Below are 23553 nucleotides of genomic sequence, written 5' to 3' on the forward strand. Positions count from 1 at the left end.
ATTTCAATATTTGTCTATCTCGCTCACCCACACAAAAATAGGTCCTGAAAGAGCGATATATATATAAATATAGTGTGTCGATTGCCACCTAGTTTTTGCTGACACCCCAGCTAATAGTTATTAGTTCAAATGTATCTGTATAATACAACTTTTGTTCCGATTCGAATACCACACAAGTCTCCTTTCAGTTTAAATATTCCATAGCACATTAAAATAAATGACTCAACTTTGCTAAAGAAAAACAGTATGGCATTGTTTGAAATCAAATATATTAAATCTGAATTTTATTTTTAAAATTAAAAGCTTGAAAGCACTGACTTGTCAATGAATACATATACATGTATAACAATATTTGATTTTTAATCTCACAAATTTTCGTTGAAATTTGAATTTACTTTTACGATGAATCCAATATTTCTTTATACTGGGAAAAGTAAATAATATTTATAAATACAAATATATGTATATATCATACACTTCACTGAGAATATAAATAAATAATTTTTAAACAATATATCAAAGTTTTAATACATGTTAAATAATTCATTATTTTCTTATCTCAATAATTGGTGTCTTTTTAAGGAAAATTTTAATGTGAATGTTTTCAATAACATCAGCTCTTATCTATAATATGGGAAGCATTAAAATATTTTACATTAGGTTATTACGCATTAATTGATATAATAAACAAGTAAATTGATATGAGAAAAATAAAATTCTGTCTTGTAAAATATGATTTTTTTGTAATGGTTTGTATCAAATATGTTTATTTTTCTAGTTCATTCATACATATTATCAGATATGAAATTAAAATAAAAACGAGTTGGATGTTCAATTAAAAGTAATTTAATTACGAACTTAAGAATGAGATAATACAGATACTTTCTTTAATCAGAATCAAAATTTAAACATTATGTACTTCAGTTTAATTGAATCAATCCAACACGCGTAAACTAAATAAACATACTGTTATGTTTACCGAAGAAATTATAAATACATTCACATTACCATCGATACAATTATGTCAATATTACATTACACAAACTTTTCGCTTCGTAACATACGCAGATATACAAAAATAATAATAAATATAAAGTTACGAAGAACATAAATATCAATATAAGAAGTAAAAATATCAACTTTCACCACGATGAATTATCATTTTGTTTTAAATAGGTTATTTGCGTTATTTCACTATAATCATATTTTTAAAGGGTTTCAGCGAAACGGTTAAGTGCTTTGAAAGCTACAACCGTGACAGTTGAGCGCGCACGCGCACGTCGACAGTTCTTTGCTCACGTTTGTTGATTAGCGATTACTTTGTCGATGACATGATGGAACAAGATTGTTAGGATCACTTTAAACACCTCTCGAAATAATATGAACCGACGTAGCCTCCGCGTATCGCTTTCTGGACGTGCTGTTCGAATAACCTACGGGCGTTCTGTAACTCTTCGGCAGCTTCTTTGTTTAACGGATCTTCGGGATTCGGCTCCTGAAAGTCGACGTAAAAATTAGAGTCGAGACAATTCAGAATAAGTTATTACAGTGAAATTCGTACCAAAAAGAGGTATTGTAAGCCGTAAACGACAGAGTTGACGGTGAGTACGGGTTTCCAGTCTTCGCGTAAAATGTTCAGACAGACGTTGCCTTCGAGATCAATGTTTGGATGGTAGACTGACGTTTCACATTTAACTTTCGGCGGTTCGTGCGGGTAATTGGGGCCAACCTAAAATTCAACAACAAAAATATTAATAATGCACGATCAAAAACACGGGAACAAATATAAAATCATCTCAATTCTTTATAAATATACTTATCAGTAAAATGTTACTACATTATAGAGCTTTATACACACGAGTGTACGCTGCTATTGTTTACACTTGCGATTGATATGTCATAATATTTGCAATACGATCAAAATAGTTTGTGTATTTATTTAGATCGTATAAATCCTCATTATCATAACATACTAATGAGCGATTAAAAATATTGAAACGTAGATGTCAAAGTCTAGAGAATACCCACGTCGTTGGGACACTCGCGTAAAAACAGCACCATGTCAAAAAGGTTAAATATACATTATACTATTACAAAAAAAAAAATATTAGCATGTACAATGAATAAGTAATGAAAAAGTTGAGCAAAATGAACCAGAAGAACACGAGGAGCCAATCAGTGAAATTAATAAGAATACATTAATGACAAAATTTTACAAAGAACCTATTTATTGTGAAGATATATAGCAACGCCTTCTCCAACTTTAGATATTTAATTTACAATTTATAACAGAAACAATGAGTATATTTAATCAAAAATTTCATAAGCATTATATTCCGAATTAACATTAACATTAACAATATATCTAATTCTTTCTTCAAAGATGACTTCGGATCTGGTGATTTTCGCCAACATAGTAAAAGTCGATATATTCCCATCAGTAAAGTTTAATTTTTTTAGACATTAATTAAAAACATGAGGTTTAGACGAACTTCTTTGTCTTTTCTCCAATGTAATACACAAGGTTTTATATAGAATAAGTAAAAATGAAAAAATGAAAAAAAATAAAGTGGAGGACTACTGTCCTCCACGCTACTTTATGTACCTCAAAAGTGGATAGACTAATCGAGAATTAAATCTGGAGCAGGGCAACCTGTATTGATCATTTTCTTAAGCTTAAAAATAACGTGGACTGTAACGATGTAATGGGTTATTTAATTTGAGCGCAAAATATCAAAATTAAGCCGACATAAACGCACTTCTTGAAATTTCATCCCATTTTAGAGTTTAAAGGAATAGAAGATTTCTCAAGATGTGCACTGCAATAACCTTTAGCGGTGACATTGATTTATGACTATCTATTAGTTGAAAATCTTAGATTTACTATAAGAGAAAAATAAATAGAAAGCTGAAAATTGTTATCACTAGGAAGCTTAACAAAATAGTTTAAGTATTCAGTACACTTTAGAACTTCGTTGCAGATAGATCTACGGTAAGTTAAGTAGAAAGTTATTTAAAAAAAATTGTGTTTATATAAGTCAAAATTATTCTAGGTAAATTTATTAAGTCACAAGTAGGGATTGCATTATTACCGGAATTAATAACAATACCGCGATATAAATATAAAACAAAACACCGCGAATAATACCAGTATTATCGAGAGAAAAAACAGTCAATACCAATATTACAGGTATTGACATTATTATTACTTAAAAAAAATGTTTATTGATTCGCAAAACCAAAGCATTTAAATACCCCGACATTTATTGTTTCGATGTGTTAAATATTTTAAAATATTATTACCACTTTTAATGTTTACTATATTTACATCCAGTAGAGGTAATTATGTTTTGTGACTTGTTGATTTTGAATTGTTTTTTTATTTCGTTACAATTAAATTACAACTATACCTAATTGTCATGTAAAGTATCTTTAAACATTGTTAAGTGAAATTGAATGCTTTATTGCTAAATTTATGCTGTAATATACAGTTGAATGTTAATACATGTTTGCGATTTTTGCGAAAAAATCCAAGGATTTGAGAGTTGGAACATTTTCTTTGAAGATATTAAATAAAGATGCATACTCCGTTTCTTTTAACAGAGTCACTTTGAGGTGTATCTATTCAGTCATTATTCATAAGTGAAAGAGAGATGACAACTTTAGGTGTACCCTCCACCAATTTGCTCTGATGTACAAGATGCAGATATAAGTTCGATATACTTATCATTACTCCTTTCTATATTTTAAACAAATTAAGAGAAATTAGAAATGTTACTATATATTTTTTATGTTGAAATAGTGAAAGTTATTAGCTATCAAAATCAATAGTTATCATTTACGTATGTATAGTGATAAAAATGTGAAGAAGTCCACGCGCTGCGAGTGTCGGAATAAAAATTATATAGTTGGAACGTATATGACAACTTTACTCGGCTCAAGCGGACTTGTAAAATACGAGATAAGCCTCCAAGTGACTGTTAAATGAAACGAAGTATAATAACTATTGTCGTCTTTATATTATTATTTTTTTGGGAAATATAATAAGCAAGCAGGTCAAATTTTAATTTAAGTTGCCGACATTTATGACTAATTATTTGTTTGACGATTAATGAATATTTCGTGCTTCAAACATTAGAAAGTGTTTACACAATCTTCCTTACATTCAGGTACTTCTAAAAATACTTTATGCGCTGATCCTTTATTGTATTATCTACAAGTACCAATAAAAAGCAATAAGACGACTGTATAGAAAAAAATTTTGTCCCATTTATTTCTTCACTTTCATTCATTCATTACGTAGTCATGAGAAAATATTTTTAAAAATGCATGCCGCAAATCTTTTTTTATTTTGGAACAATAGGTCTAGAAAAACATAATCTTTTATCGATTTTATACCAGGGGCCACAGCACCACTAGCTAATTAATTCCAATAAAATATATTCCTATATTACTCATAAATTTTCATCAGTTATGATTATCTGAAAGAGTCTTATGAGAAAAGAGTTTATACAAAATTGTAAATTTGTTGTTAAAAAGCAACACATTTTTTTAAAAACAGATTTATGTGACTGATGATTGTGACATTTATGTGATTTATTTTTATGTTTTTATTTTAGTGTTTGCACAATTAATATTTATTTTAGAATGTCCAAAAAATATTTATTTTTAAAAGATTTATGTGAATATTATAGAATAAGAAATACGTAAATACTGCATATTGTTCTAAGCCAATAACACTAACTAGGCTAATTCTTTACATTTATTCTCAGTTTCTTCTTTCCAGCAATATGGGCATCGTTATTTTCGTAGCTCTTAGCTATTGATACATAATTTTCAACAAATATAAAAAATAATTGTTTTTCTGGTAGTACTGGTATTTCATTTTCTAATACCGATAGTATTGAAGGTCGTTTTTGCCCCAATACTGGTATTACCAGAATCAGTACTACCGGTATCGCAAAACCTAGTCACGAGGAATGTTGTTTTCTTAAAGAAAAAACACTTTTTAATTATGCATTTACCACCAGAAAGTCGAATTTTTTTTAGATGATTAAAATTAAAATAACGATTATTTTTTAAATATCCTTACATTTTTTTATAAGTGTATTATTTTCATGCATTGCAAAAGCTCTATAAAAATTCAGTATAGATAGTGAAAAACGATATAAATAAATTGATTGGCTCGTAACATTCTTCCGGTATTTTTGGCTCAACTCTTTCATTGCCTATTCATTGGATGTGTTGATTTTTTTATTGAAACATCGTCATGCCTTTTAAATTGAAGAAAGCTAATTAATCGTTGACAATACAAATCTCTCAGTGAAACAAATTATTTTCTGCAATCAATTTTTACGATAAAATGTATTTGCTCAACAAGACAACACAGGATTTTTACTTGTTTAAGTGAAAGGGTTAACATTTCATAATGTAATATTTTTTGTTATTAAAATAAATCGATTTTTGAAAACCGTAACAATGGTTTCATATGCAGGTAGTGTTCGGTGAAGAAGAGTACTAACTTTGAAGCTAAAAACGAATCTGCCCCCTCTGTAGAAGCCTTCGTCTGGGCAGATGATGAGTTTGAAGTTTAACAAATCGTCTGGATCTGGAAATTCGGTACTGCACGTCTTAGGAAGGTTCAGTTCGTTGATATCTGAAATAGAGATTAGCAGTGAGTAGATTATGAAGTAATCGAACGCGGATGACTGTCCAATTATTTGATAATTGGAAAGTACCACGACGGAGCGCTCGCGAAGAGAAGGGCGCGGGGATGGCGACACGCAGCGAAGCGCGAGAAAGGGGCGCGAGACGATTGAGCGGGTCGGAAGGTGGCCGAGCGGAAGAAAGCTAGCGATGTCTTTGTCGATCAGCTGAGTGGCGATAACGCACCTTTGGTGATGCGCAGCTGCGCGGCCGAAGATCGGTGCCTGGGGTGAGCACGAGGGCCTCCTTCCTCCTCCTTCTGCTGCTTAAGCGAGAAAAGCTTGATCATGGCTCCGTTTGATCGGACGCTCCGCACTCTCGCCCGAAAACCCGCTGACAACCTCACACGGATCTATGCCTACACACCACGCCGAGAGATGACTCTGAACTTGAAGTGCTAAGTGAGACGCTACTGTGAGAGCTAACATACAACGTTAGCCCTTATAAAGCAAGCATAAAATTATTACGTGCATTAGTAACATCGCTTTTTTCAATTTAATAATAAATAACCTTTTTATTTTTTTAAATTCGAATAATCTAATAACTAATAAGAGAAAAAAATAAAATATATTTATTTAGCATTATACAAAAAGTGAACAGAATTTCTGGAGTGTGCGAGACTGTCCTTAATTTAAGTGGTTTGTCATGCATTGAACATCATCCCAGAATATATATGTATTACCTTTTCAACATATTCGCAGGAGCACAAAGTTGTTGGTTTATCTTACCTACGTATAGATGGCAGGCTTTATTAATAATAAGCACTGTTTCTTTTTCCTCATGTGTGCTTTGTCTCACACCGACAGTTTACGCAGGTCGGTACTCTACTTGACTTGTCATGTCATGAAAAGTCAAGCACAGGCACAATAAAGCGGCTTACATAAATTATTTCACAGGTTGATATAGGATAAGTGAATAAGAGGAATCGTGATAGTGTGAAACGAACAGGAATCTAGCTTAAAGACATCTTGTGACATTTTGTGACATGGGGGAGGGGGTAAAAAATTTACGAAAAACCTGTGATATAATTTATGGAAGCCGCTTCAGTGCAATTTTTCTAATTTCCTAATAAAAAAAATACTCCGCGGAAAAATATAAATAAATAATTAAGGTACTTGGTAATTAGCACAAAAGTGAATATGTAATATAACACACATTCACATATCTACATATCTTATGATATGATTTTTTTTCACATTTTTCACATTTAGTCACAAGTATTATTAAGAAAGTTCATGTGCATGAAAAGATTGCACTTTGATTTGAATGCTCTTCCACATATTTTACATTTATATACTGTGAAAGTTTAAACTTATATGTATTTGAGTATTAATTTTTCATTTTTTACATTTTTAGTCATAAGAATCACTGTGAACTTTCATATGCCTTAATAGATTGGCTTTGGTTAGGAATGCTTTTCCACATTCATTACATTCAAACTGATAAAAAGCATAAGATTGGTGAGATAAAATATCCACATCTACAGTATTTACTTTAATTGTCTTTCACATTACGCATTTCTAAAATCATAAAATAAAATCAAGTATTTAAATATATGAAAATATAGTAATACACAATATGTAAATAGTGTATATATAACCTATTTCCAACAAATTGTCTACATTGTCTATTCAAATATCTTCAATATTTGAGATCATAAATTTTATGAATGTTATATTATATTTTATTTACCTTAACTTTACATTCAATTGTATTAACATCGGCAAAAGTTTCGTTGCCGTTTCCAATTTTAGGTTCTGCAATAATAAAATTTAATATTTTAACGAGATATCTAATTTGGTTGTATATGTAGCGCCATGGGTACGATTACCGCAGTAGAATTGAAATTTGTATTTCATAAAAAATATTAATAAAAACACAATAATTAGTAGTTGAAATACAATAGTTAACATTAATAAAATAAATATCACATAAACCCAGAATTCCCAGTTTCAGTCAGGTGTTATAATAATACCTACCATATAATTAAAAAAAAAAAAATTAACAGCTAAACTACTTCCAGGAACAAAAAGATTTAGGGTGGTCATCCACCAGTCAGGATAGTAAAAATATTAAGGAACTTTAGTCACGTAGAAAATAAAGGTACTTGTTGATAGAATCGTGTAAACCAATTCTACCTTTGAATCTAAAACAATTTTATAATCTAGCTAGTGGCTTTTATACTATTAAATAACTGGGCAATACAAAACAAAATTACAAAGTCTAAACACCAACAGTATCGACAAGAGCTAAACGAAAACATGTTTAAAAATAATAAAATTGTTAAAATATACCGATTTTCGATTCAAGGTGTGCGGATCTTTGACGCTCCCTAAATTCGCATGATCTTTCTGTTGATGATTTAGCGGGCATTTTTAGATTCAGCTTACTCTTCTTTAGCAGTTTCATCAACTTTTGCCGGTTTTTGTAGTAATTTTCCCTGTATTTTCGTAACATTTCAATTTTTTTGCCTTTAATAATTACTATTGATATAGTTTTATTACTTATGTCCATTAGCTATGGAATGCAGGGGGGAGATAATTGCTATAAATATTTATTCATTAATTAGCAATCTTAAAACAAAGCACATCAAAACCAAATTGTGGAAAATTTAGCTTTAACTTATAACACTACACTATTGTAGCGTATTGATTGTTTTTTTTTTAATAAATATGACTCTATAAGCTATCTTATAATGTATTATTTATTGCTCGAAGATTATTAGTTTCGAAGACATAAGTGTTCAAAATGTGACATATTATCGTTGCATCTAAGCTCCTGACGATACCCCCTCCCTAACGCAATGAATGAAGTCGTTAAACGGCAATAAGCTCGGCAACGCCATTGCAGCCACATCAAAATCATTTTACAATGCCGAAATATAACATAATTTTGAGCAGGATATTAAATTGGCAAAATAAGAAACGTTTTTGTAAATTGAAATATAATTTAGGATCAAGTATAATTATTGATTTATTCAACTTTGGAATGCTTTGCTAATAAATTGTTTTTTTTCTTCTTCCTAATTTAAATCAATGGTTTTAATTGTAGGGAATTAACCAAAATTAACCACTTGCTCAGACCTTTATGTTTTATCTAGTATAATGATATTTATCTATAATAAATCCGACAAATAATATTTTTCTCACAATTTAATTAAGCATTTTTTAATATGTGAAGGGCTTCTATTTATGCCACATTTTTAAAATATTATGGTTCAATAAATTCAAGTAACTTACAGCCTTAAATTATACTAAATAACCATATTATTAGGCTCAAAGTTTTATATTACCTTTAGGTGCCTAATGAGTACTGGCGATTTTTTGATGACAACTATAGAAGCCATCCACGCTGAAAGGGTTTGAATCGAAAATTTCTTTTGTATATATGTTAGCTCTTTTTGATTATTTTTAAGCGGGTAACATTTGCTTCATTTAAAATTTTATTATAGTCATGACTTAAACCACTTTGATTTAGATTGCATGTAACGACGCGTGCTTTCTCTATTTTATCATAAAATTCAAAACTGATCAATTTATGTTTTTATTTATACATTATGATACGATAAACTTACATTTAATTAACACTATTTTACTTATTTCATAAAAATAAGATGTAAAATTAAATCTAACTTTTAAGAACAAAAATGTGTTTTATTTTTACATTGTGATACAATTATTTTATTTATTTAATTAACATTATTTTATTTGTTCATAAAAATAATACTATATAAAATTAAACCTAAAAGAACAAAAAAGTGTTTCCGCCCGGGATCGAACCGGGGACCTTCCGCGTGTTAGGCGGATGTGATAACCACTACACCACGGAAACAGCTGAGGTTGCTACACAATTTTGTTACATATCAAGTTAATTGAAAAGTATTTCACTATTGTAACAAAAAAAATGTACATAATTTAAGTATCATATTTTTCCCGAATATACTTCAACTCGAATATAGTTGATAAAATATTGAAAAAAATATTTTTAATTATTCAAAATATAATGTAGCTAAACAAACAACATCGAAAAAGTGCTATTGAATAATTTATCTACAATTATCTGCACTTTTCATTCAGTACTCTGACAAAAACCTAATGAAGAAATGCTGGTTTACATTTGATTACAAGACAAAGAAACCCCTGTAAGCAAAATTGCTTACTCGTGACTTATCGGAAAAACCAGAGCTGTTTCAGACTACTTACTTCTACATATGCATGTATATACAAATGTGTGTTTACGGAGCAAGTCTAATTTCGGAGCTTTTACTTGGATTTCGTCCAAAACGGGATTTTATAACGTTTTATATCGTTGAAAATCGTTAATAAGTCCAAGATCCTAGCAATTTTTTAACCATTATTAATGATGATAGATTCAAGAGAGCATTTACAGTAGCGTATTTCAAATTTTATAGTAGCGTTTTTGTGTATCATTACTGATAGGTCAACTGAGAGAAGTTTGTTGGCATCACTTCAAGGAGTACGAAATGCGTCTTTGTTCGGCATAAATCCAAATATAACTCAGCGGTCAGTTCCCGAAATTCGCGCTTTGTGCTTTTGATGAAACCTGGATTTCAAGGGAGAAGCTGTAAAATTGGACAAGAGTCAACGACATGAACACGAGGATTTGGCACAAAGAAAATCATTTACTTCTATAAAAAAGTAATAGATAGTATTTAAAAAGGGAATTTTCATACATTGCATTAAATTTACAACCCTGTATATAATCACGCAAACCCGTAAAAATAAAAAATAAATATTTAAAAATAATATACACTCTATAGAGATAAGGCCGTGTTTTAATCGCTTATATCCAATTAACAAATTGCAAATTACGCATCATAGTTGCGCGATACTGACGCTTCGGTCCACTTCCGGAAATTCGTACGAACGTACACCTTTCATTTTTTCGCTCCAGAAACCGAGCTTTTGGGCCAATCATTCAATTATGCAACAATTGCTGTTAAATCATCGTATTATATCATAATTATATGAAAGCTTTATTGATCGTTCTACTTGTTCGGTGAATAATATTTATTCAACTCCGGAAAGGCGTTAAAAACTTTTAAATATCGTTATGGAAGGGAGAAAAAATGTATGAAATAAGGGCAAAGTAACCGTATCCTATTTGGCAAACGACTTTTTGCACAAACGTTTGTCGGCCTAAAAGTGTGCGCAATAAGCGATGTGAAATATATTATAATTATAAATTATAATTCGATGACTTTGGAATATTCTACAGGAACTGATTTGCAAATTTTATTACTAATCTTCTAAAATTTAATAACATTAAGGTGGACATTAAAATATCGATGGCTATTTCACATGTTTCATGCTCGGTTGCTTCTTCCGCTATAGTAGCTATTGGATTTTTGTAATTACTGAAAAATTACATTAAAACATGTTTCAACGTCGTTATCGTTTAATATCTCATCAGTGGGGGGGGATTTATCTGCAATACATCTATTGTGTAAATAATTAATGTATTTATGTTCTTTAATCATTGGTATTGTATATTGTTTATTTTTAGATAACTAATATCTTACTTCCACTTTTCGTAATTTAATGCGCCATTAAAATATTTACTATATATTTTTATTTTGGCCATAACAGAAAAATCTGTTATGGCCAAAATAAAAAAATGTAAACGTCAAAATAAATAAAATCATTTGTCATATTATTAATATAACCTAAAGGCTGATTTACATAATGCTAGTCGGCGCTAGCCAAAGTTGCCAGTCATTGGATGCCAGCGACTAGCACCGTGTAAACGCTTAACGCCAGTCACTGGAAAAGCCAATGCGCCACTGGCACGCCAATATTTTTGTTTTATTGGCACGCCAGCTACCACCACACTACCGTACTAACGCAAGGTTAGTGGCGCTTTTTCTTAACAATAATTCTTTCAGTTGCTGGCACTATGTAAACGGTAAGGCACCAGTGGACTGGAATGCCAGTCGTCGCGTGTCAGTGTCAACTTACAACTGGCATGCCAGCAACTGGCAGCGTGTAAATCAGCCCTAACTCCTTGTCTTTTTACTATTTTGAAGCAAAATCATTAATCATTAATATGATACTTGTTAATTATATCGGCGCTACGTTCAGAAACCAATAGTTATGAATGTTTGTTTTTTGCTTTAGCTGCCAACAACGTTTTGCTACATAAAAACGTTTTAATCAGCAATGCTGTTTGGATAGTCTTTTAAATATTTCCCCCTAGGAAAAAAATATCCTGAAGATGATGAAGAAAACAATTATAAAGTATAAGTCAAAACTCAGCCATACTAAAGCACTTCTTTTATGAACTTCATCTAGAACTACTAATTCCGCTTCTGGATTAGACTAAGCTTTAAAAAATAAAATTTTATTTTATATACTTCAGCAATAAAACGTTCTTTCATTTATGTTTCGGTATACTCCCGAAAGATATTAAAAATGTTTTCAGTTGCTTGCTTGATATCATTTTATTATGAACAATGAAAACCAATCAACTGTTCATGAACCATTTTTGACCAACCTCAAACGTACTTATCGTCATTTCCGTTAGTTTTAGGCACAATGACGACGGTAGCAACGGAAAGTTGGTAAAAACGCGTGTGGAAACGAGGAAGTCGACGACGGTGTGCCAAGAGGTACCGCCGACTTCTTCAGGTTGTTGCGGCACACGACCAGCTCAACGTAACTTCGCTGGCTCAATCGCAATCAATCAGCTCGTCACACTCGTTCGGTGTAATTGCACAAAATTTCATACGGCACGAAACCATATAATATGATTACGAGTTGGATCATCGTCGAACCGAGGGAGACCTTGAATCATCGTCAAACACGTAACTGAAAAACTTCGTGTCTATAGCATGTGTGTGGAAAACGCGATACGATTTAGCACTTATCCACTTAATGGACAATACAAAATGTCATTGATGGGTTTGAAAGTTTGTGATTAGTGCGGTGAAAGTGAACATTTTGAAAAAAGTTCACGCAATTCTAAATTAGATGGAGTTGACTGTTGTAGAGCTAAGAAAATAGATAAATGCACATAATAACTACATGCGGAACTACATGGCGCAAATTGAAGATTACTTCAATATAACTATGGTACTATCAAATAAAATAATGTCCGGTAAAGGCAACAAGAATTTAGGAGGATTTATGAATATAAAAGAGAATAAAAAAAAATTGTTTTTATTTTTTATTATCCATTAATATTTTTATTGTTTATAATATTTGTCCGTTTACTTTTTTCTCTATTATTTTTAAATATATAAACACAGTTTGGAATTTTCAATATTGTCAAAATTAAATAAAAAATTATATTATTTTTCCTAATTATAATTATAGTTGAATTATAATTACTATTAATCTCCTTAACAGTTGATGTGTCGCCCTACAACTATTTTCTAATATAAAATTCGCTAGGGGCGTACAGGATTTACAAGTCTTGTTGATAACAATCAGTTTAAAACCACCACTTACCTAGTGTAAGTGCAAATAGCCAACAATTCGTACTTATAGTAGGTGCAAATAGTCAATAATTCCTACCTACAGTAAGTGTAAATAGCCACATCCTTTTTAAATGGGGCTACAATTTTTTAATTAATTACTATTTTGAAACAATAAGCCGGACATGACTAACTAACGAACTCAAATGAGATATTCGCAGGAACTATTTTTAAAACTAGTTTCATGTCGATATAATTAAAACATCGACAATTATCGTGTACTTACTCAAAAATCCTTGTATCCTATATAAATGACAAAAAATAAAGTAAAAAAGCTTTTTTTTTAAATTTAAATGTATCTAATAGAATTGATGATACGTTCACTTTTTCAATATAAATTTTAACGGAGTTACAAATTTTTACTTTGGTCAAAATTGACAAAAAAAAATTTTTTAATTTCTAAATTATTTTTATTTCTAGTAATAAATATTTTTGCCTTCCTTACTTCTCTAAGATATATTTTCAGATTAATTTCATTTTAGTATTTAAACATTTTTGTGAAAAATAAATTGAGTTGGCAGTATTCATACATACAAAAACATTGTCGAATCCCAAAGGTTTAAACAAATATATTTAATGATAGTGAAGCATGTATGCTCTGTGGATAAATACAATTGAACGCTTAAAATTAAAATCTAATAAGTAATACTCGTACTTCCTTCCTAAATTTTAAAATTTTGTATATTCTTAGAATTAAAAAAAAAGAATAATACATAACCCCGAAAAAGTTATTAACTCTTTAGATACTAAAATGTCTTTTGGCCTAATCCGTTCAATGAAAGACATAAGCATATTAATGTAATCAATACTAGATAAGTACGTAAAGTGAAATTTTACTCATTAACTGATATTTTATTTGCTGAACTTTTGGAAGATTTGGAAGAATTGTTTTTTTTTTATTAAATTGCAACGGTTGCGATTTTTTTTTAGTTTTTTAGACCAGAAATATATGCAGTACAATTTTTAACCAAACATAAAGTTCATTTTGGCATGCATAGCAACATTTTTAGATGTTTTTCTAATAAACTACAATATTCATTAAATAAACTACCGAAGTTTATTTAACCGCGCAACGCGAATATTTTAGATATATTAATAAGCTGTATATTTGAGGTATATCTATAGGTTAATCTTAATTATACGTATATGTACTTAAAATAGAAACTGTTTTGCAAAAGTGTCTTTGTATGTTCAACCTCAAGTTTTAAAGAATGAGAATATTTTTCCACAGTTATATTTGGTTGGAATTTGCAACATTTTTATCCATTCAGCGCAAAAGAACGAATCTGGAATATAAGTATTTTGCGTTCATATTTAGAAGCTCGTGAATGGATTCAAAGACGTTCGTTCCAAGCTCAACGACTTTTGGCACAACGCTCTTATTTACTTTATTAACGACCTTCCAAAATACAGAGGAAAAAGTGCGTCTACTGCGATTTTTTAATACTTTAATAACCTCGAGAATTGTGAAAGTTCCACTAACTGCTCTATAATCTCTCTTGGAGCATAATAGCTGCGTTTAACGATTGAATTTCTTATCAATATTGCTCGTGATTGCTACTTGTTCGATCGATTTAGCCAACTCGTTATGAGTTTACTGTAGAAGAGCCAGACGACTCGGTGGAATAAATTCTGCGCAAATATTTTTCCTTCCGCAAACGTAAAATTGGCACGTGGATCTAAAATAGACGACGAGCATCCGAATACATCTTATAAATTAGTGACATATAATTAAAAATCTATTTTTATAAATCAATTATTGTGCTGAATTTTGATTTAAAATACAAAATTATTTGATTTGATTCGAATATTTGTTTTATGTTAAGAATTAAGTATTTTTTCCCCATTAGTTGTTATTTTTCTTGTAAAGATCTTGCACGTTCCTCTCTCTATATTTTACTTCAGAAAATGCGAACTTATTTGACCACAGTGTAAGAACTTGGAATATTTTTTCAGATAATAAAAAAATAAAAAAAGATATAAAATTTTATCCGGTACGTGGCTTTTGAAACGACCGTTCACACTACCACGGGAATTTTTGTCCATTTTTTATTTGCACCGTCGCACCACCAATAATGGTTACGTCGAAATTATTTGCTAAAAACTGGTTAAAGGCGTCAACACTAATGAGTTTTAACCCATAGACTTACTGAGAATTTTGATTTTTTTCAGAATGCGTATCCGAGCGAACGTCTATCAAATGAAAAAGTATCCATTAGCATTTACGAACAAGTATAGAAACCGAAGTAAATAAAGAAGTACAGGATTATTAATGTTAGATATAGAAAAAGCATTCGACACAGCCCCTTATTATCTTGTACACATAATATGCTCATATGTGAAAGATTGAAGATTTATTGTTTCTTTCTCGAAGTAGCTAATTTCTCTATATACAAATATGTATAATTTTTTTTAATCTTATTTCAACTATTTTTAAGAACAATTTTTGCTTATTCGCTGTTTTCTGTAGAATTTTTTAACGAAGCTACTAATTTTTTGTAAAGCAGCCATTTTGAAACAAAATAGCGAATTAAACTGGATAACAGCCTTAGCTGTTTTGACAAAAGTTTCATAGCGTACTGATTAAAACTGTGGCAATTATCATGGTCACAAAAATTGTTATATTCCATATAAATAAAAAGTTAATTTTATCTCCATTAAAAAAATAACTATTAAATTAAATAAATATGTTTGACCTCCATATATTTTTTATAGAATTTTATTATATGAATAATAACCGCAATTTTGCTATTATTACCACCATTTTAAATTTTTTTTTTATTACAGAACATTTTTAATATCGTTACTTTTATCTAGAATTTTTTTAATGGAGTTACGAATTTTTTATTTCGTTCAGCTCGCTTCTTAATAAGTTTGGAGACCCCTAATATAAGTTTTGAGGATTTACTTTATACTACTCGATCTAACAATTACTGGTAAAATTATTTTGATTAATTCAAATAGCACGTGCATTGTCTTTCGTTGTCATCGTTATTATCTTTCGTTGTATCGCAAAACTTTATCGCGTCACTTCCAGTCGGTTTCTAAACGACTGATGCGCAATTTTCTTTTTCAGGCGAATTTTCACACAACAAAGAAAACGCTTCGCGGAAACCGCGAGGTCTAGAACTATTTTTGAGGCCAATAACAAGATCTGCGCACTTTCCGCGCGTGTCGCGAAATTTAGAAAAAATAACAGCTTTTTACGCAGTGACTATTCAGCAGACTTTCAGCATTCAGCGGCATGAAACGTGATTCAGGATTTAAAAAGGGATGTGATTGACCGATGATGATACTAAGCGTCACAATGACAATATGAACTATTTAGTCATAAAATATTTTCAATATAGATTACCGACAAATTATGCGGGTGGTAAACACTACCGTCTATACAAGGGCCAAATAGTTAAACTTGAACGGTGTCGTGACGTCACGAGCCCCAAGCCCAATAGTCGAGCAATGTGCAAGCGCGCGTAGCATTAAAATTCGGTTTAGTGTGTTTCATTTGATTTTCACTTATTGTAAGTCGTAATATAGTTATAAAAAGTATTAATATGAACGCTAGATAACCGAGCGTTTCCACCGCGACGGCGACGGCACGATTATATTGCTTTTGACGTGGATTCTGATAATGGACCCCTTTGAATTTCTTTGATTCACCAACTTTTGCCCCCTTTCCTTCCCTGAAAAAAGCTAAAATTACGTCCCTGATTGCTGATCAAAATTATGGCATTTTTTGCGCTAAGAGGCTTACTAAAAACTTTTCTGAAAAATTGCTCTCGTAAATATCTCGGCCACATTCGTTAGCCAGATTCGCCATCTTGTTTCAAAGTTCATATTCAATTTAAATTATATATATTATAATTTTAAATTAACATAAATACATTTTAAAATATTCATTTATACGAAATCTACTTGATTCGTATTGCCAGTGACTAATTACAAAACACCGAATTTTCATCGTGTAATTTATTTATTTTCAATGTTTAATTAATTTTAAATGAATATTAATTTTTGTCTTTTGTTTGAACCGGGACGGATTGACATTTGACAGCCGTAGTTTCTTCACAACAAAACCACGTGACTGTGTTATTGTTTGCTCGTCGAGAAATCGAGCGAGACGCACTCGTACGCCAATACATCCGTCTCTTTCCGACGCGTCGAAGGTATAAGTAGACCGTCGTCGCGTTTTCATCGCAGTTGACGTTTGGCAGTTGTTCTGTGACGGTGAAATCGAATCGGATAAAACCCTTTGTGCGAGAGTGAAGCGTAAAACAATAGAGCGGAAATCGAGTGTTGTGCACAATCGTGATCGAATACGCGTCTAACGAAAGATCTGCCAAACGAGAAAGATGAAGCCTCCTTCACAGTTCGGAAACGACATAACGGCTCAGGCCAACAACACGGAGATCGACCCCAGAATGGGAGCGATGATGATATGTACTAGATTAGCTGGAAGGGCCATCATCAGAGTAGTGGGAAGATGCAACGACGCGCAGGAAAATAACAATCTCGGTAAGTTGGATATGGAAAACGCAATCAAGAGGAACGACACAAAGGATCCGATCTCATGAAGGTTATACATTGACCTTTAAATCATCCAAAAGCCTCCCTATCCTTATACGATTTTTTTTAATTAGTTTTCCTTATAACAGAGTTAATTAGTTCGTCAATGCAGTTCGGATGCACTGCGTTCAAATAACGTTTATAATTTAGTTAAAAAAATATATTTTAATTTAAATTTTAATTTAGCGACCGTGACTAAGACGAGCGATTTACATTTTTTCGCGGAAGCGATTGTTTTGTGCGTATATGGTCGTAGATTTGTGTTGTTGAAAGCAGTTTTATCCAAAAATGGCAGTCGCGACCTTCCCTTATATCCTTTTACGGCAAACCGACGCACAAGTTCAAGTCTCATGGCTGATCTCATTATTACAGTTTCTTCCTCAATCGAAACAAAAACTATTATACGACCGAGTCAAATTCACTTTCGACGAAATCTCGTAACAAACATCGATAAACTTGAATATACTGTGTTTACGGGATGAACTAAATACATACAACGTGTTTATGCGGTTTTAATGAAAATATTTTTGTTTCCTCTTGCGGCTCGCATTGACGTAACGCGCAGTGGGAATTATACGTTTGATTTACATTATATGTAATTGTGATTCAAAACGAAAGTGAAAGGAGTTAAATGCGTTCGTGTGAGTTTTACGTAAATCGGAAGCGAGTAATATAAAAGTGTAATCGTATACAAAATCAATGAGTATTTTACTCGATACAATAAAAAAATACACGACAAAGAATCGCTACGCTACGACGGAAGATATTATTTAATAAATAAAAATTGCTGCAATAACTGCATTTAATTAATATAAAAACTTTCGATTTAATAATTAAAACGATTAATTACTATTCTCACCGGTTATTTTTAATTTATTTAATTCAATCATGGTTAATGGTCGTCAATTTTGGTACTTTAAGCCAACAGTCAAAATAAAAATGGCGTACGCTGTCACTCGTATCATATGCCGATGTAACGATGCTCAAGAAAATAAGAGTTTAGGTGAGCTTTTTGCGCTTCCAAGTGACTTAAATTTATTAAAAAATTACTTTTATGCTTATATTTAACCATTTATTGCTAATATTACGCAATCGCAAGTTATAAATAGTTCTTCCCAAAGTATTTAAAAATAGACTTTCCACATGTTCGTGATTTTAATATTTTTTCAACATTTCTCATTACAGATCTATCAGAATGTCAGTTGATGCAAGTTCCTGATGCAGTTTATCATTTACTCCGACATACGGAACTTCAGACATGCGATCTCAGCGGCAACGTGATCACAAAAATTCCCCCTAAATTCACAGACAACTTCAGTCTTATAACAGGTAAATATCCACATAACGTTGTTTCAAATTCTTCGATAACACATATTTTTTACAATTCCAGATTTAAATCTATCGCATAATCAAATGTCACGGTTGCCCGATGAATTAGTCGGTCTTCGTGCGCTCCAAAGACTCGATATTTCACATAACACGTTCATTATGTTACCTCGCTGTGCCACGCAAGCCCCTAATTTAATCACGCTGAACGCCAGCCACAATCATATAATAGGTAATACCGTTAAAATCGCCATCGCTTAAATAAAATCATATTCTAATCATATTTTGTTATAGATGTCGACGTTGAAATGCTATCCAATTCTCCGTCTTTGCGACGTCTCGACTTAACGAACAACCCCTTGGGCCCGAATTGCCACACAAAGTTAAAGGCCCTTCCGAGACCTTCGGTCGCCGTTAGCGAGAGAGAAGTCGAAGACTGGGAGGACTTAACCATTTGATGCATTAAATAATTTTAAATGGATAAAGCTGCATTCCTGTGATATATATAGGATGCACTGTTATACGATTGTGATAACTCACCCTGCGTGGTTATTATTATATTATTAACACACACGAGAGGTATTTTTATATGAAATCATACTAAAGTGTGATGGAATTATTGAAAGGCGATGTACATTTTGAACGTATTTAATTGATAATTTTATACTAACCAAAGCAATTCATAGATACTAGATAAGTATTATAGATAATATATTTTATATCAATTTAACAAATCTGTATATATTAATATAATTGATATATACGAATTTATTTTAACCTGTCACCAGTATTTTGCGTTTTTAATCGATAATCTGAACAAAAATTGGGTGTTATTATGTAATTATGTTAATTTTAATACATGTACTTATTTGTGTTCTGTTTGTTCTCATCCGTCCCGTTTATTTATATCTAAATTGATATGAATAAGAAAGGTGCTATATATGATTATAAATTATATAAAATTTATATGTGTATAATAAACAACTTAAAATAGTACATAATGCAAATGCCAAAAAACATAGTATAATGATTTTTGTCATTTAGTTTTTAAAGAAAAGAAATTATCTTGCTGAGATCTTGCTATTTTAATTTTTGTATTTTTATAAAATAAAAATGTTTTATTTTTCTATGTGAAAGCTTTAAATATATCTAATGAGATTATCGCAATTTTATTATTATAAAAAAGGATGTATCATTGATTAAATATTAATTTGTATAGTTTTATTTCAGCGTTTTGATTGTAATAAAATTGAAAAGCAAATAATAATAAATTATTGATCTCTAATCTGTTATTTTTTTCTACATTAGGTCTTATAATATATGTTAGTAAAATTACGTTAAAAAAATAATGATTTATTTTATAGAGCAATCGTTATTCACATTTTAGAATAATATAATAAAAATTATAAATAGGCATTATATAAAAATAAAAATGTTATTTCAAAATCGACCATTCACTAAGCAATAGATTAAGAGGGGAGTAAGTTACGCATGTTTTTTTAACCATAATATTGTTATATAATGGATAATATTGAATTTTTAATATATGAGAATCATTTAATTTAATTAGTAGGAGTAATTTGCAGTTAAGTAAAAGCCACGATTTTTTCTAATCTGTAAACATTTATTTATTTTTTTATCGAAAGGGGAGCTGTTTTTTTACTGAATCAATAGGGTCATATGGAAATCTAAGTAATAATAATTTGATTATTATATTAAGTTGCATAATAAAAGGATTTTACGTAAATTAAAAAACCCGATTGTATTGAAATGCTAGTTTATTTGTTTTAAATAAAATGTTTATACGGCTAATATTTTAACAAAACGTATATTAAAACATAAGACAATATATGGAATTTATAATCAAATTAGGTGATATTTATTTGTTATAAAATAGGACGTAAAAATATGCGCAAAATTTAATATCGAGCGACTTCTTTAAACTGGTTAATATTGATAAATTTTTACTGCAGAGGATCACACAATTTTATAAATAAAATTTAAAAAAATATATTTTTAAGGAAATCATGTTTTTTAATCATAATCTCGCATATTAATAAAAACAATATCATTAGTTGATTACTGTACGCTAGATTCACATGTTATATGTGTTCGCGAACACTACATTGCTGCAGGGCAAGCAAGTGACGAAATTATCCAGCTATAGAAATCCAGCGTTCAAATGGCGCGCACGGCGCACTGAACTTTTGAACTTTTATACCTTTTTGATGATACTTTATTGTATCGTTAATCCCTTTGGATTCATACAACCTGCATTTAACAGCTTGATGTTTATTTTCCGAAAACACCACACTGTATGATACAATCTTTGACGCAGCTGTTTACTTTTTGTATTTCAAAGGAAATCATGTGAAGTCAGATTTTATGTTAGGGTCAGTAGAAATGTATCATCTATACTCTATAGCCTTGTGTGTAGGCAATTCAGTCCGCACACTTACGTTACGCGAACAATACTAGAGCTATGTGATAATACTGATACGAAACGGCGATGGTAGGACTTGACTGTTTGGCAACGCGACAGAAGAACGTGCCAGTCGGTGCCTTGCTCTTGGCCTGAAATTATAATTGTTTCAATAATGTAATACACAGTGGCGTAGTTATGGTAGGACGGAGAGGGCGGGCCGCCCCGGGCGGCACTTGCTTGGGGGCGGCATATTCGCGATGGACTCGTCTAGTGTGGTTCTTAACCCTGAATAAACTAAAATTTATGCAAATCTACAAATAGCAAGAGCTTAACAATAATCAATTTATTATTCTAAGAAATGCTGATTTTATGACCCTACAAAATATGTATGAGGCGGGCAGCAATTTTAAGGATTGCCCTTGGCGGCACATGCCCTAGCTTCGCCATTGGTAATGTGGTTAGTCAGTGTCTCATTGTCAACTCGACAGCAAACATTTGCCGAAGATTAAATTGTGAAGTCTCAATTCGATACCTAGTAAAAAAATCATTAAATTTTTAATATACATAGTTTTAAATGAGTAAATGTTTATGTTATAGCTTTGAATATATAATAATAATTAGTTTAAACGCTGGATTCATTACTTATTAAATATTCTAATTATTTTCACCCAAATACAAAGCCAAGATTTCAATTGTATTGAAGGACTAACTTCCCACATCAGACAAAAAATGTGATAAAATAAAGTGTATTACAAAATAACTTTTCTTATAAAGTTGTGCACTGTATATCATTGTCCACTGTCGCGAGTTATTTGCATGTTCTAGACTTTTTTATAAAAAAATCTATATTATATGAAGAAAACGAATTTATTAGGTCGCGCAGGATGGGAATTTATATATTTTTTTCGTCATATTTAAAGAGAAGAGCTCAGTTGTATGACAATGGTGCCATCTCTAATTATTGAAGTAAATGAATTTGTATATTTTTACCATATTCATTACATTTTTTAAATCTAGTTGGAGTACACGCTTCCAGTGTATCCCAAAAAAAAATGGTGACATTTTGGGATAACAAAATTGGTTGTTTTTTCCTCTTCGCCTAATAGGTGGAATATCCGTAAGTCGAATTTGTCTGTGTATTTACAGAGACATTGCAATATTCGGTGAACATCAAAAAAACAATATCTTTAAGGTTCTAGAGGACTGTACAAATTGGAAAAAAGAGGAAACTTACCAAGGAAAAAATGTTTAAAAAGCAACTTCAATTTTTTAAATTTTATCTGCAGCTTAGCAGTGTGGGTAACCTCTGAGAAGAAATACACAACGTCAATAATTTACTACAAGAAAAAAGTATAATTGTCTATGTTAGTAATTTAATAGAAATTGAGAAACGCGATAATCATAATAATAAATGAAAAGTTTTACACTTTTCAACAAGGTGTCACATGATATTTATCAGTACATACTACTCATTGAGGGAGGGAAAGGGGCTCTGCCCTGGGCTTCACATGGACTTGAGTTCGACGAATAGTTACACTGAAGATTTTTTGATTTTAGCGTTAATCTATTATTTCCCTCATTTTCTTATTAAGACGGAAGAAATAAAAGTAGTACAATATATCCATTAAATTTTTCTAGATTATATATATTTTATATTGTATTATAACGTTATAAATGCACTAAAAATATTAAAATAGTTTATTGTTTGTCTGTTTCACAAAAAAATCCATTCGAATCAAAAAATTACAATAATCAGAAAACAATATAGTCGATCGCAATTCTGAACAAGGTGGCCAGGCTTGGATTTTAAAATACTTATAGCTATCTATCTTCTTCTAGTTTCATTAAAAAACACGGGTTTATACGAACGCATGTATACATGCGCTTGGCACTGAGAACCCGACAAAGCAACGCATATTAATAATACTAAAATTAGAATGTAACTAAATTATTAAAACTGTTTATTTTTAATATTTTTTCTGAAAATACCGTAATAAAATGTATTTTAATAAAGATAAAAAATATAAAATATCGC

General features: G+C 30.9%; 2 protein-coding genes and 1 non-coding gene across 3 annotated transcripts; 1 reads left to right on the top strand and 2 right to left on the bottom strand.

Moving 5' to 3' along the window:
- Window positions 1-736: 736 nt before the first annotated feature.
- On the bottom strand, window positions 737-6070 carry UbcE2M (NEDD8-conjugating enzyme UbcE2M). Its single transcript, XM_088198585.1, has 4 exons — window positions 5893-6070; window positions 5523-5656; window positions 1562-1729; window positions 737-1495 (listed from the first exon to the last, which is right to left on the bottom strand). Exons 1-4 carry the CDS (start codon window positions 5993-5995, stop codon window positions 1355-1357), a joined length of 546 nt encoding a protein of 181 aa, XP_088054711.1. The 5' UTR covers window positions 5996-6070; the 3' UTR covers window positions 737-1354.
- Window positions 6071-9464: 3394 nt separating this feature from the next.
- On the bottom strand, window positions 9465-9537 carry TRNAV-AAC (transfer RNA valine (anticodon AAC)). Its single transcript has one exon. It is a non-coding gene; the product is annotated as a tRNA-Val (tRNA).
- A 7860-nt stretch (window positions 9538-17397) lies between these two features.
- LOC148229175 (leucine-rich repeat-containing protein 20-like) lies at window positions 17398-20378 on the top strand. Its single transcript, XM_088198583.1, has 4 exons — window positions 17398-17716; window positions 18953-19096; window positions 19158-19325; window positions 19388-20378. Exons 1-4 carry the CDS (start codon window positions 17554-17556, stop codon window positions 19549-19551), a joined length of 639 nt encoding a protein of 212 aa, XP_088054709.1. The 5' UTR covers window positions 17398-17553; the 3' UTR covers window positions 19552-20378.
- The last annotated feature ends 3175 nt before the right edge of the window (window positions 20379-23553 follow it).

The sequence above is a fragment of the Plectrocnemia conspersa genome, unplaced genomic scaffold (genome assembly GCF_051122295.1).
Source record: "Plectrocnemia conspersa isolate PC_06_02 unplaced genomic scaffold, ASM5112229v1 ptg000011l, whole genome shotgun sequence".
NCBI lineage: Eukaryota > Metazoa > Arthropoda > Insecta > Trichoptera > Polycentropodidae > Plectrocnemia > Plectrocnemia conspersa.

Coding starts and splice junctions, on each gene's coding strand:
- UbcE2M (XM_088198585.1), bottom strand. CDS start 5,995: ATGATCAAGCTTTTCTCGCTTAAGCAGCAGAAGGAGGAGGAAGGAGGC. Junction 5,657..5,892: donor GCAGCTGCGCATCACCAAAG/GTGCGTTATCGC, acceptor TCTCTATTTCAG/ATATCAACGAACTGAACCTT. Junction 1,496..1,561: donor GCTTACAATACCTCTTTTTG/GTACGAATTTCA, acceptor GTCGACTTTCAG/GAGCCGAATCCCGAAGATCC.
- LOC148229175 (XM_088198583.1), top strand. CDS start 17,554: ATGAAGCCTCCTTCACAGTTCGGAAACGACATAACGGCTCAGGCCAAC. Junction 19,097..19,157: donor CAACTTCAGTCTTATAACAG/GTAAATATCCAC, acceptor TTACAATTCCAG/ATTTAAATCTATCGCATAAT. Junction 19,326..19,387: donor CAGCCACAATCATATAATAG/GTAATACCGTTA, acceptor ATTTTGTTATAG/ATGTCGACGTTGAAATGCTA.